Below are 14,921 nucleotides of genomic sequence, written 5' to 3'. Positions count from 1 at the left end.
GTTTGATTTGTAACATATCTGGAATGCATGTGTCCTGCAAAATCTGGGTTACTTTGATTTGTGAACATATAAGTAGGTTGCAGGAGTTCGGGGATTTCTGCTTTTGTTTGATTCTTTGAAAATGATGTAGGTTGCAAGTACATGTATTTAATCACATATTCTTACTCCAATTCTTATGAATGCATTGACTTTAGTCCCACATGCTAGATGTCGAAAAACCTCTCAAATTACCTGCCCTTAGTAGGGTGGTAACCAAGCTAAAAGCGACGCCATAGCCGTTGCTATGGCCTGACCTTGCTCGGTTACCCATAACACCCTGCGCACCACGTGAGCGCCAGCATCCGTAATGTTCATTCTCGACTTTCGACAACACACGGTGGACGTGTCCGAATTTCGCTCTCACTTTTGGCCTTCACATGCCTGCTCGTCCGTGAGACTAGCCGGTTCTTGGGGGTCTACCTGTCCGTCTACCTTTTGGGTGAGATCTTTCCTTTTTACGTTTGGAATGTAAATGTTGATAGCTTTGTTTTGAACACGCACGCAGATAATTTTGTTCTGGGTGACTGTTTTCGCCGGTCTTAAAATGGCCGACAACAAAGCTAAACTGAGTGCGAGACTGGAAGGCGACAAGGCTCTTAGCCCAGTTAAGAAAGCTAAAGCTAAGGGTAAAGCCAAGAGCGTTGATTTGCCTATTATGCGGGTAGAAGATCCGTCAAATAGCACTTCGTTTGATGTTCCTATCCCTCCGAGGACGGGTTCCGTTCGCTCACAGCTCGCGTCCCCTGATGGGGGTGAGGAGCCGGGGCCTTCAGCCCTGGGCTCGTTAAAGTCCGAATTGTTTGATTTTATTTCTCAACAGTTTGCGTCTCGCTCTGGGGTCCCTCCTCTGCCTCCGGCGGTAGGGGATCCTTCCTCCCTGGCTCGGCTGGGGTCGTCGTCGTCGTCGACTCCGGCGACTCCTGCGGATGGGGGGGGTGGCCGGGCGGCCATTTCTTCTGCGCACTTGCTTGGTGCACCTGACCAGTTCGGGCCTTCCCTCTCTGCCTCTGGTAGTGCTGCGGTTGCGCTCGAACACTCTCTCCGTAAGGAGAGGGGGTCTGCTTCCTCTCTTTCTCTTCCCGCTCAGCTTGCTTTTAGCAACACTGCAGTGGGAAGTCAGCTCTCTCCCCTTGTGGGAGAGGGAGAGAGGGGGCATGGTAAGTCACAGCCTGGGCTTGGTCCCACCTTGTCCCACTGGGGGCAGGGGGCTGTGTCAGCTTCTCACTCTTTCCCACCCACTGGGCGGGACTGGGTGGGGGCTGGTGTAGCGGCTCACCCTTTCTCGCCCGCCGGGCATGATCGGGTGTCCGCTGTTGGACTGGCGTCTCAGTCAGTGCCGCTATTGTCCACTGCTAGCAGCCGCCCCTCTCCCCAGCAGGGGTGGTGGGGTGGTGGGGCAACGGGACTACAGCAGGTTGACGGGTGGGGGCGGCCTTTCACGGTCTCGCCTCTCACTCAGTCTTACCCCTCGCAGGGTTCGCTTGCTGCAGCTACGAGCCAACTCCCACCGCATGCAGCGGGCGGGGTAGCTCAAACTGGCCAGACCGGTTTTGACTGTTGGGGCCAAGCGCCCGGTCAGCGGTCTACCGACAATGGGCCTGGCGCGGCTTTGTTGGGTGGCCCCCTCCCCCCCGCCTTCTTGGCGGGCCTCTGTGCCTACTGTCTACCCTTCTACCCCTGTGGGGCAGGGGGGGGATGGTGGGTGGCAAGCGGGATCGGGTCACGCTTTTGTTGCTCCTGTCTCCCCTCCTGTGTACAGTGATACTGTAGAGGCTGGGGATTCGGATTCTTCTGTGGAAGATGAGGAGTGTGTAGCCTTGCCTTTTGGGTTTAGGCAAGCCATAAGAAGAGCGGCTTGTGTGGCAGCTCGTTACTTTCCGGAGGGGGTGGTGGATTCAGGACAGGATGTCTCTTTTCCACCATCCGCGGCGAATGATTTTCGGCCTTCGCAGGAGAGTTCACAATCGTTTCGTTTTGTGGAATCGCCTGCCGTGGCTTATCACATGTCGCAACTTTTGGCTCGACCGGCCCCTCAGGGCAGCGGTCTGTCGCCAACTCCTTTCCCTTTGTTGCATGCTCATGATACAGCGCCTGCTTCAGCCGATCCATGGCTAGCGTCAAACGCGCAGGCCACTGCTTTTTCGCCGTTAGTGCAGAAAAAGCTGGACTGGAATGTGAAGTCAAGGAACTTTGTTCAGACTTTTGCTTTGCCGAGGGCAACTTTGCCAATTCCGCCGGAGTTGCTTGCCTTGTTGCCAAAGCAACCTTCTGCTAAGGAAGGGGTCTCGTTCTCGGACGCTTCTCTCTCTTCTCTGGAGGAGATTGGGCGTCTTGATCTTGAATTGGCTTCTATGGCAGAGTCTTTGCTCCGAGCTCTTACTCGAGCTGTTGCTGGCTCTTTGGAGCCTTTTAGACTCAGGGAAGACGCCTCAGCCAGTGACATCTCCATACTGCTTGCTGCTTTGGGGATGGTGAATTCTGAGAGGATGAGCATTTCAGCGAGGCTGTATGCTCATGCTGTCTTTTCACGGCGTGATTTGCTGCTTTCTCAAGCAGGTTTTTCCCAGCAGTCCACTGTGGACTCGCTTCGTTCCTCGCCTTTTGTTGAGGGCTCTCTCCTGGGTAGAGTAGCCCTGGATGCAAGGCAGCGGGAAGTTCAGGAGGCTAAAGACAGACATCTCGTTGGGATTTCGTTTAAAATCCCAAAGAAATCTCAGTCTTCTTCTAAGCCTTTCTGGAACAAGAAGCAGCACAACTCCTCTCGTCCTAAGGAACAGGGAGATAAGGCCGCACCAGCTAAGGGTGCTCCTTATCCTAAGAAACCCTCGTTCGGGAAGGGGAGGGGTGGGGCTCGAAAGCCCTCCCCCCAATGAGGCTCTCCCGATCACATCACCCCTGTTCCCCCCACTTTTGTGGTGGCGGGGGGCCCCACCAGGGCCATTTCCATGTGGCAGGCGTTAGTGCACAGCCAATGGATTTTACGGGTGGTGCGATCGGGATTCCGGCTGTTGTGGGAGGGGGAAAAGGCTCCCTTGACCAGGGTTCCTCCTCCCTTTCGTTTTCCGGCCAGCCAAGAGGCCAGAGTGGCCATAGAGACAGAGATCAGGTCTCTTTTGGCCAAAGAGGCTATAGAAGAGATTGTGGATCACTCCTCGCCGGGGTTTTACGGACGCCTGTTTGTTGTGCCCAAGGCGTCGGGCCGCTGGAGGCCTGTTCTCGATCTTTCGGTCTTGAACAAGTTTCTTCGGAAGATCAAGTTTCGTATGGAAACACCAGCTTCGGTCAGGGAGGCCCTACGCCGGGGAGATTGGGTGACTTCGGTGGATTTGACGGACGCCTACTTTCATATCCTTATGCATCAAGTGGACAGAAAGTGGCTCCGGTTCCGCTGGGGTCATCGGATCTTTCAATTCAGGGCTCTGCCCTTCGGGCTGTCCCTGGCCCCGTGGGTTTTCACTTTGGTGATCAGACAGTTGGCCGCGCTGATCAGGCAAAGAGGTATTCGTCTACGGACGTACCTCGACGACTGGTTGATTCTGAGTCAGAGTCAATCAGTGTGCCACTTGAACACTCAGGTAGTATTGAACCGGGCTCTGAGCCTGGGGTTCTCTGTGAACCAAGCGAAGTCGGAATTGACTCCCTCGCAGAGGTTTGTTTACCTCGGTATGGCGTTCGACACTGTCGCTTGGACGGTCCGGCCTACGCAGGAGAGGATTCAGAAGCTTCATGCTCTCATTTTGGCCGTGGCTGGCAGCCAGCAGGCTTCGGTGAGGGTCCTTACCTCGATTCTGGGCCAAATGGAATCTATGGCAACTCTGGTTCCCTTAGGGAGGGTGTACAAGAGGCCTTTCCAGGCTGCGCTCAGCTCTCTCTGGGAGCCGGCTTCGCAGGATTGGGACAAAATCGTCCCCACGCAGGGATGGTTCAGTCACGCGACTGCTCGGTGGTTGGACCTAGACTGGATCTCTCAGGGGGTTCCCATCTCTCTGCCCCCTCCGGACATAGACCTATTTACGGATGCGTCAATGGCTGGGTGGGGGGCTCACATCGGGGGCCAGGCGGCCTCCGGTCTTTGGACTCAGGCCCAGCGTCTTTGGCATATCAATCGCCTGGAGTTGGAGGCGGTTTCCCTCGGTTTGCTTGCGTTTCTCCCTCTGGTGGGCGGCAGACATGTCCGGTTGCACACGGACAATACCACTGTCGCTGCTTACATCAACAAGCAGGGAGGAGCTCGGTCGTTTTCCCTGTCAGACAGGGCGTGCGAGGTTCTGGTGTGGTGCCACTCGCATCGGATCATGATCTCAGCAGAGTTTCTGCCGGGCAAGCTCAACGCTCTGGCGGATGCGCTCAGCAGGTCCTCTCAGGTGTTGCACACCGAATGGACGATCACTCATGGGGCGCTCCAACGCCTGTGGGCACAGGTGGAGAAGCCCATGATCGATCTATTTGCAACGAGGTTTTCAAAGAGACTTCCCATTTTCGTGTCTCCCTTTCCGGACACGGAAGCTTGGGCAAGCAATGCGTTGGAGATCTCGTGGAGCGGCCTTCAGGCCTACGCATATCCTCCCTTTCCTCTGCTCAGCAGAGTGGTGAGGAAAGCCGAGCTGGATCGTCCGGAGCTCCTGCTGCTGGTAGCCCCCTGGTGGCCTTCCCAGCAGTGGTTTCCAGATCTGCTGTTGTTGGCAAAAGGAGTTCCGATCCCTCTAAATCTAGTGCGGGGAGAGCTCGTTCAGCCAAGAACAGGCATCCCGCACAGAGACCCGCAGGCCCTGCGCCTACACGTTTGGAGACTGTGAGGTCGGAACTGCGGAAATCTGGCGCTTCAGACTCTACGCTGGATTTGGTTTTTAAGGCGCATAGGTCCTCGACTGCGTCTGTGTATGCTTGCCATTGGGCTGCCTGGGCCAAGTGGTGTAGGGAGGCGGGGGTCAATGCTGTGGCCCCGCGCTCGTTACAGGTGGCAAATCATCTTTCTTTTTTGTCCGCTCAGGGCAGTTCGGCCTCTGCTTTGAGAGTCCGACGTTCTGCTATATCTGCTACTCTGAGACAGATAGGCAGATTGATTAACGTTAACGGAGTGATTGCTAGTGTGATCAAAGGGGCCGCTCTCCAGGAAGCGCAGAGACGGACCTCTGTCCCGGCATGGGACTTATTTTTGGTTTTAGAATTTTTGCGGTCTGCGGCGTTTGAGCCTTTGCAGGCTGCTAGCCTGACTGATTTAACACGCAAGACGGTTTTTCTGCTTCTTCTGGCTACTGCTCGGCGAGGCAGTGAGATACATGCCTTGTCGGGTTTGTCGGAAGACATCGCGTTTGAGCGCGATGGTTCAATGTCGCTTCATTTCCGGCCTGGTTTTCTCGCGAAAAATCAAAAGCCAGGCCAATCCCCGCCCGTGGTCCGAGTCCCCCCGCTTGGGACTATCCTAGCTTCGCACGATCCGGACTTAGCTAACTGTCCAGTTAGGGCCTTGAAGTCTTACTTGGCTCGCACTCAGTTGGTTAGGGCCAAAAGCCAAAAACTTTTGTTCATTTCATTGAACACGAAATATGACAGGGACATATCGAAATTGACCCTTACAAGATGGGTGGCGACCCTCATTAGACGAGCATATGAGTGGTGGCTCTCTCAGGAGAGGGGGGGGGGGGCGTTCAGTCCTTCCTCTGACATCAGCTCGAGTACATGAGGCCAGAGCCTGGGCGTCCTCTGTGGCCGTCTTACGTTCAGGGCGATTAAGCGATGTCTTGCAGACAGCTTACTGGAAGTCAGACGATGTTTTCATCAGCTTCTACCTTCGTGACATCTCTTGCACGCGACTGGATGGCTCCAGTGCTTTGCCGGCTTTGGTGGCTGCAGGGCAGGTGCTTGCAAGGACATAAGTAAGTTCCCTCCGCCTTTAGGAGGAATCTGCATTCATAAGAATTGGAGTAAGAATATGTGATTAAATCGAAAATTTTTAATTAAATTTTGATTTAATATAATATACTTACCCAATTCTTATAGTTAATACCCTCCCATCCGTCCCCGCTGGATTATGTCCTTGGGGGTTTGTTTGACTAATAGTCTCGAATGAACATTACGGATGCTGGCGCTCACGTGGTGCGCAGGGTGTTATGGGTAACCGAGCAAGGTCAGGCCATAGCAACGGCTATGGCGTCGCTTTTAGCTTGGTTACCACCCTACTAAGGGCAGGTAATTTGAGAGGTTTTTCGACATCTAGCATGTGGGACTAAAGTCAATGCATTCATAAGAATTGGGTAAGTATATTATATTAAATCAAAATTTAATTAAAAATTTTCGATTTATTGACTTCTGCTTGTGTTTTATTTGTGAATGGATGTGGATTGCAGGTGTGCCGGGCGTCCAAACAGTTTCTGAAGCTGATGATGACGAAAGCCGTCATCAACGTTCAGGAGATCAACCCTATGCTCTTCAGCTATGTTGAACAACTCAATGACGTAAAGGTAATGTTTTGAGTTCACGTTGTTTAATACGGACAGAAGGGGCTGGGCTGTAGTTTGTATTTTTTTTCTGATTCTCTCATACACTGTGAGAGAGAGAGGAATCGAAACAGAGGGAAGTGGCAGCATTAAATACGAGAAAGGGCAATGATGGAAGCATGCACTTTCTTTCAGGCTTGAAAACAAGAAATAATTCTTTCTTTGTTTCTTATTTTCTTTGTTTCTTTGTTTCTTTGTTTCTTATTTTCTTTGTTTCTTTGTTTCTTTGTTTCTTCCTTTCTTTCTTTTGTTTTAAGGTTCTTCTTTTCCATCCTTCTTTTTTCTTTTGTCTGTCTTTCTTTCCTTTTGGAACATTTAATTATAGACAAAACGAAGTATTCACAACTACTTTGACCTAATGGTCCTTCTAATTATATTGGACTGACATACAAATAATAATGAGACAATGAAAGGAACATGGCTGAGTAGGCGTTCTCTTCGATCTCTACATCAAGATGGCAAGAAGTGAAAGCCTCTTGCGAGATTGAAGTCAACACCTACTCAGCTAAGTTCATGTATTATTATTTGTACGCCTGTCCACCGCAAAGACCATTAGTGGTACCTGTGATGTGAGGCCCCTTCAATGAGAGGACACCTTCTATTGTCCCTTTGTCTGTGAACATTCTCTTATCCAAGATATACCTGTCATGACAGCCCACCTGCAATGTAGGGACTCTTTTGGTCACAAGGGTGTCCTTTTATTGCAGCTACCACTAGTTATGAATGTTTGGTTTTGTCTATAACTAAACATTCCATAAACTAACCTTTATTGTTATGTTAGCTGTCTATCTGATTCAGATTTCTTTCTTTCTGTCTTTTTTTCTTTCTTTCTTTCATACTTTACTCCAATAGGAGAAAGACTGCTAACATTCCAAGATTCAGAAAGCTAGAATGGTAAGTTATTGGAACGTTAAATTTATAACAAAACAAAAGATTACAATCACCGGTACTTCAACCCAAAGGTTTTTCAAGTGGAAAGACAGACAAACACTGATGTTGCAGTTAATGAACTTACCATTCTTGTTTTTTGCTTCTTCATACTTTTAAGAAAATGTACTGTGAAAGACACTGACAAAAATATAACCTTTCTTTTTTCAGATGCTGAGAGAAGAGGTGCTGATGATGAAGACCTATATCCTGGCCTGCCCGACAGCCATGCAGGCCAAGCTGTTACTGCAGCTGTCCTCACGCCCTCACTTCGTCGAGTGCTCTGACCGCTACTCACTGCAAGACCTGCTGGACTCGGACGACTCTCTCATCCCTGACCTAGTGCAGGTGCACTCCACCTGGGCTCAGCACATCAAGACAGACTGTCAGGTCAGTTATCAGGCAATCCAAATTTCCGCGAAAGCAAAAAAGAAGAAAAAAACTTTTAACCCGGGTGAGAGGGACAAAAAGTTTTTCTTCTTTACATGCACAGTTTATCTTTCACCAGAAGAGGGGGGGTAAATTCATATTTACAAAGCCAAAAGGCTTCAGCCTCTGGCCGGGGGTGTTGCTCCCTGGACCTAATTTATTTCCTTGAAACTCATTCTTCCTTGAATGGATTGCCTGGTTATAATAATACGGATAGTAAGTAAAGTGGGGCGGGAAGATAGCTCAGTCGAGCTTAACACATCAAGACAGATTGTCAAATGAGTTATGTCGATAATAAGTAAATTTGCCCTTATCATTAGGGCAGGGAGATTGTTACAACACATGCTAACCAATCAACAGCCCGGCTGCTTCCTGTGCAGAGTGGGGTTTGTTTTGTTTAATTCATTTTGTGACACCTATGTCCACCTGCCCTGGGGTGGGGAGATTGCCCAGTCAGTAGCACCTGGGGTGGGGAGATTGCCCAGTCGGTAGCACCTGGGGTGGGGAGATTGCCCAGTCGGTAGCAGCGCTGGCTTTGAAACCAGTTTGTCGCTATTGGCAATCGCTGGTTCGGCGAGGGATTTATTTCCCAGAGTCAACTCTGGGCAGACTCTCCTCCGTGTCCAAACTTTATTATGAAGATTCCCAAGTTGAGACAGTCTCAGGGCTTGAGAACATGAACACACGTATGCAGCTAAATGGACAACATTCCTTCTAAGACAAGCCAAAATCTGTGAGAATTTCGTGTTAAAAGGGAGGAGGGGTTTCAAATGGAGGTCAATTTACACATGTTGTGAATAGAAAATGTGAAAAGCAAGGACTTGAAAATGGGGGCAAGGGGGCAAGGGGGCAGTTCTCTTAATAAAAGGTGGGTTCTAATGTAGAAGTGTTTCGATTGTTTGCAGCTATGCCAGGCCAGGGGATTTGTGTGTGAGCTGTGCACCAACAAAGAAGTACTCTTCGCCTTTGACAACATTGCTGTGGTTTGCACCAGCTGCTCTGCTGTCATGCACAGGTACAGCAGTCCCTCTCATGAACGGACACCCTTGGGCCATAGCAAAACTGTCCGTACATTGCAGGTGTCCGGTCACGGGAGGGGTGACCACACCACCCCCTCCCCCATACACTCACACAGAGACACACAAACAACAGGATTGAGTCTATGCTAATCACTTCTTGTGGCTACTAAACAATAAACTCCTAATACTTCTTTAAACGTTCTGTAAAAATGATTTGTATGAAAAGTGTTGAAAAGAAGAGATAAAATAAATCCTCAAGGCAGTGAACACACTCACCATGCACTGACATACGAAAGCAGCCACACAAACACAGCACAGAGGAGCGTGTGCAGATGCTTTGCAAGAATAAGCTTGAAACCCAGTTTGAATAAATAGCAGCAGATAGAGCTGCATGTCATAATCATGTAATTTATTTTCATCTTGTCTGGCTTTATTGACTGCATGCCGATCATGTGGCATGGCAGTGACTTTTCACTCTTCAGTCGGAAATACACTGTACATAACACAGCTCCCACTCTCCCTCACTAATGCCTACCCCAAGCCGTGACAACTGATGCTTGGAAATTGTGTGGAAGAGTACACCTCTCTATTTCTCTCCAATGCTCTTCCTGCTGACATGCAGTGACACCGGACACCCCACAGAGTTTAGCCAGCTACCCCTCCACCCCCCCCCCCCCCCCCCCGCCTCCCTCTCTCTCTCACTCCCTCCAGCCATGTACTGTTGGGCTGTGGCCAGAGAGGTCAGCTCCAACTGTTCACTCAGAGCAAAACCAGTTGACTGTGTCGTAACTTTTGACACAGCAAGACAACTGAAGTGTTCACAGATTAGGCAACCGACTCACTGGTCAAGGCTGAGGGGAAACAAGAGTATCTTGTCAATGAAAGAGGTTACACACAGACACACGATGCTGAGAACTGTGGCCGGTTTTTCACTCTCTTTCGCTCAGGACCTTCATCGACTGTGGTTTCTGTTGTTTACGTCCAACAGACAAGAATAAAGAGCACAGTGCAGTTTCATGTTGGCATCTTCGCATGTACTCCACTCCTGACCAAAACTACCCCCCCCCCCCCCCCTCCTGATGGGTACAGGTGCACTCAAGTTACCAGTGACTGTCGTCACGCCATTGCGGCTGTGATCTTTGCACCTAGAGCCGGACTGCTCTGTTATCGATTTTGTTGTGGTGAAAATTTGACGATGGTCTGTCCGTATATTGGAGGTATGACCTGCTGTTGGGACCGAAAATGAGTGTCCGTGTCCACGTTTTGCAGGTGTCCGTTTAAGGGGGGGCAGGGACTGCTGTATTACTGTTTTTCCCCAGTGTGTGTGTGTGTGTGTGTGTGTGTGTGTGTGTGTGTGTACAAATCCAGGGAAGATCTCACAGGTGGTCTACATGAACTTGATCACTTACAAAAGAAGGAATGTATCTTTAAATTAAAAGTTTCGTAAAGGTTTTCATGCTGCATCAGTTCACTCTTTCAGTAAGTTTTTCCGCTGTGTTTCAGAATCTGCTTTGCCCAGAAGGTGATGTGTCCAAAATGTGAGCGTCGACGGAAACGACAGCAAGAAGACAGCTGACCCTCCAGAAAGCAACAAATTCTGAAAATGTTTGAGGGCTGAGTGCAAGTGCAACAAAACAGTCTGTTTTTTAAGAGTGCAAGGAATGAATAGGATGTAGCTAAGAATGCAACTGTGATATTTTTGAGCAGAGGCATTCTGTTTTCGCAGGGAAATGTATGTACAATTTGCCTTGAAATTGAAGATGTGTGTTCAGCAGTGTGTTTGTGCATTTACTGGTTGTTGGTGTTCTGAATATCAAAGTGGATCAGGACTGTACTTGCACAAGTTGAAAAGTCTAGCCAAACTATGGCTTGTAGTTCAAAGTTTGACTGAGAGACCAGAAACCTGACATTGTGGCCTTCTGTTAAATTTGACCCTTTTTAAAGGTTGTGTGATCATGACATGGATAATTTTGTCTCAGAATGTTGCCTTCAGTAGTGAACGTGTTTTACGCTAAAAAAGTGTGGTCTTTCATAGTGTCAGAGGATTAACACATAATGAGATGATGTTTAAAGATGAAGCAGCCGTAATAAGAAAGAGAAACTGTTTAATCTCATATGAATCTGTATTGTGATAACAAGATGAAACATGTAAGATGTTGAGGTAAACAGAGCAGAAGCTACAAAGAATGATAAAAAGGGAAAACCATTATTTTATCTTTTGTATAGACCTCTTGCCTACGCCTTGCTGTGCAGCTATCCAAGCAAATCGGTGTCTTTCAAGATTTTATCTGTAAAAGAGTGTAAGGCATAATTGTTGATGAATGTGGTGGTTGCTATTTATCTTTGTTCTATAGTTTGGTATGGTTCTGTAGTGAAAATGATATTTTAATGCATGTGTTCGACACAAATTCTCTGGATGTCAGTTTCTTGCTTTCAGCAAGGGTGCATGTGGAGGGAAAAATTCCTGCTTTTTGATGTGTTCTGGTATGTGATGCACCGTAACAAAATGAAGGTCTGTATGATTTAGCAAGAATCCAGATAAAGGTCAGGCCGACCTTTCGGATCCCACATGTACGGACCAATTTTTAAGTACAGTGGTACCTCTGCTTTTAAGACCTAAAGTCTGATAAATGTAGGTCTTAAAAGAGCGAGGGAGTCTTAATGGAGGTCAATTTAGTGACACTGTGGAGAGAATGTCTGAGAACATTATTTCTAGTTATAGTAGAGGGAGTCTTATCATGGAAGGTCTTCATAGAAAATGAGGTGTTATCCAATGGCCGTGTGCTATCTTGATAGAAAATGGGGTGTTATCCAATGGCCGTGTGCTATCTTGATAGAAAATGAGGTGTTATCCAATGGCCGTGTGCTATCTTGATAGAAGATGAGGTGTTATCCAATGGCCGTGTGCTATCTTGATAGAAAATGAGGTGTTATCCAATGCAGTGTGCTATCTTGATAGAAAATGAGGTGTTATCCAATGGCCGTGTGCTATTTTGATAGAAAATGAGGTGTTATCCGATGGCCGTGTGCTATCTTGATAGAAAATGGGGTGTTATCCAATGGACGTGTGCTCTCTTGATAGAAAATGGGGTATTATCCAATGGCCGTGTGCTATCTTGATAGAAAATGAGGTGTTATCCAATGGCCGTGTGCTATCTTCATAGAAGATGAGGTGTTATCCAATGGCCGTGTGCTATCTTCATAGAAGATGAGGTGTTATCCAATGGCCGTGTGCTATCTTGATAGAAGATGAGGTGTTATCCAATGGCCATGTGCTATCTTGATAGAAAATGGGGTGTTATCCAATGGACGTGTGCTATCTTGATAGAAAATGGGGTGTTATCCAATGGCCGTGTGCTATCTTGATAGAAAATGAGGTGTTATCCAATGGCCGTGTGCTATCTTGATAGAAGATGAGGTGTTATCCAATGGCCGTGTGCTATCTTGATAGCGGTGTGCTATCTTGATAGAAAATGAGGTGTTATCCAATGGCGGTGTGCTATCTTGATAGAAAATGAGGTGTTATCGAATGGCCGTGTGCTGGTAAATTTAGTGACACTGTAAAGGCGGTCCTTAATTGAGCTAAAAGTCTTTTTACCAAACACTTAGTGCTTTAAGCTCTGTGCGGCCAGATTCACGAAGCATACTTTGCGTCGTCGACTTCGCCCAATTAATGACAGGCTTTTAAGGTACTGAACTTGTCAAGTCATACCTCAGGCAGCTATCCGTTAAAAGAACTACCAAGTTCATTGACTTGCACCCAAAGAATCAAGAACTGCGATTTTTTTACGAATTAATTTCGTACTCGGACCCGGCTGGTCTTGACCTATTTTTGGATCTAAATTTAGATCAGGTAGATCACCACATCATGCACAAAAAGACACGTCACTAAGCAAACTATGTCAGACGTCATGAGTTTGTGTAAAACAAAATGGAGGCCGGAATCACTCAAGTTGAATCGAACTCCGACCAAACACCACATAATAACTAGGTTAATTTATGCACTCGCGTGAACAAGAAACTGTCGAGCTTCACAGATGTCGTCGTTGGGTAGTTTTAGATTTGTTTTACTACCATAGGAGGATTTTGGAACTGTAAATGCACTCAGCTGCAACAAAAACGCAAAACGAAGGCTGTGAGCTGCACTGTGCCTTTGTCTGAGAAAATGAGATCTTAAAATAGAGGGAGTCTAATAAGGGAAGGTCTCGATAGAAAATGAGGTCTTATCCAATGAAAGTGTGATTTGTCCTATAATGGAGGTAAATATAGTGACATTTGCTTTTAAGAGTATGCTCATAAGCCTACCTTGTTGTGCTCCATGTTCCTTATTTCATGTATGCGGCAATATTCTAATGAAATTTACTGAATAAACTTGTTTAAACCAAATATAGTGACACAATGACGAAAACGTCTGAGAAAATGAGGCTTTATAGTAGAAGGAGTCTTATGACGGAAGGTTTTGATAGAGAGGTTCCACTGTACTTCAAGGTTGCCTGGAAGAATTGGGAAATAGTTGCTTTTCTCAGGAGCCTTTTGATTTCCTGCAAGCGCTCCACTTTTGAGTTATTGATGTGTTGGATGAGACTTTGACGGGTTTTATTATGCCTTTGATGTTTGAACTGGTGTGAGCTTGATATGTGGGTGGTATTAGGGCATGGTAAAGATTTTGCACTTTAAGTAATTTGAGGTATATTGATGCAGTATGGTACTTTGGTAAATGGTATTTTGAACTGCACATGTATGTGTGTGTGTGTGTGTGTGTGTGTGTGTGTGTGTGAGACTTGATATGGTTTTTATACAGAACTGGTGCTTTTGAATTTTAAAGTATTTCATGTGCCTTTTAGCAGTGTATCTAGGAGAAAAAGACTAAATTTATAAATCATGTGCGTGAGTGTGTGTGTGCATGTGTGTGTGACAGTTTTCTTGCTTTTAGTCAACTAATATTAATGGAACAATCTGCTATTATTTTAGTTGCATGTGAGCTCCTTTTAACATAAATATTAACATAAACATATCATTCTTTTATGCAAAGCTGAGATTGTTGATCTCACCTTAGATTTGTGTACAAAATAAATCTTTTAAAGGAAAGAATCTCTGGGTGGAAGTATGATCATGGCTTTTGTTTTAAAGACCAAACAGGGCAACAAGTGATGACAAAGCACCCAATAAACCCAGGTTTGAATCTATGCAAGGACACACTCAGATGGTATCCATGCCCCACCCTGTGTCACTACTGTGGCACATGAAAGACCTCGGTCATCTTGCCAGAACTGAGAAGTGCAGATGGGTGATTAATGCACAGGAGCTTGTATCAAAGCGCCTGTCGATCAAAGTATCCTACTCCTACAGGAAGGATAAAGGAGAAGGATACTTTGATCATCTGGCGCTTGGATACAAGCTCCTGTGGATTAATCACACCTCAACATGCACACACACATTGCATGGTAGCATGTCTCTAATTGTTGTTGCTCATTTTTTTGCGACCGGCATTTTTGAGCAATGGGACAATATGGCGAAAGGGAAACGGACATTAAATGAACATAAGCAGAGTTTTTGTTGTTCAAACACGGTCAATTCTAGTGAGTTTAAAATTAAAAGACAATCAGGCCGCTTAAAACTTTCTAGAGCTTTTGTTCCCCTTTTGATGTGATTCTGATTAAGGATGGAGAAGGAGCAACTTGATCCTTCTTTCAAAATGTCTTGGTAAGCCGTTACTTATGGACATTCAGGTAGTCTCAAGTCCAAGCATGTTTCACTAATGCAAGATTATCCACTCGCTTTGTACTGATTTGATTTTTAATAAAATGATCACACATCGAAATTAAAGTGTGTGTATGTGTGCGTGTGTGTGTATGTCTGTGTGTGTGTGAATTGTGTACCATAGGTTATTTTTATTGCACTTATGTGGTTGTACTTTGTCAAAAGTCAAATGCAACAAATATAAATGTACACAAAAAATACTCTCACAGTTACTCGATCACGTTTGAATCACAGTTTTTGTGGAGGCGCT

General features: G+C 46.9%; 1 protein-coding gene across 3 annotated transcripts in view; it reads left to right on the top strand.

Moving 5' to 3' along the window:
* Positions 1-14,692, top strand: part of LOC138970816 (differentially expressed in FDCP 8 homolog A-like) — a 44,131-nt gene extending 29,439 nt beyond the window's left edge. Inside the window, exons 9-13 of one of the 3 annotated variants that reach the window (XR_011457080.1) lie at positions 6,387-6,500; positions 7,635-7,853; positions 8,798-8,907; positions 10,415-11,838; positions 11,879-14,692. Coding sequence is in view for 1 of the 3 variants with exons in the window: in XM_070343344.1 (XP_070199445.1) it covers positions 6,387-6,500; positions 7,635-7,853; positions 8,798-8,907; positions 10,415-10,487 (516 nt within the window). In the remaining 2 variants the exon portion in view is untranslated. Of the gene's footprint in view, positions 1-6,386; positions 6,501-7,634; positions 7,854-8,797; positions 8,908-10,414 lie in introns of all 3 variants that reach the window. The other 2 variants (XR_011457079.1, XM_070343344.1) reach the window with 2 other exon arrangements.
* Positions 14,693-14,921: the final 229 nt, after the last annotated feature.

The sequence above is a fragment of the Littorina saxatilis genome, linkage group LG7 (assembly GCF_037325665.1).
Source record: "Littorina saxatilis isolate snail1 linkage group LG7, US_GU_Lsax_2.0, whole genome shotgun sequence".
In the NCBI taxonomy this organism is placed as follows: domain Eukaryota; kingdom Metazoa; phylum Mollusca; class Gastropoda; order Littorinimorpha; family Littorinidae; genus Littorina; species Littorina saxatilis.
Note: the sequence above shows the minus strand (reverse complement) of the source record. Positions and strands in the feature narration are given on the sequence as shown.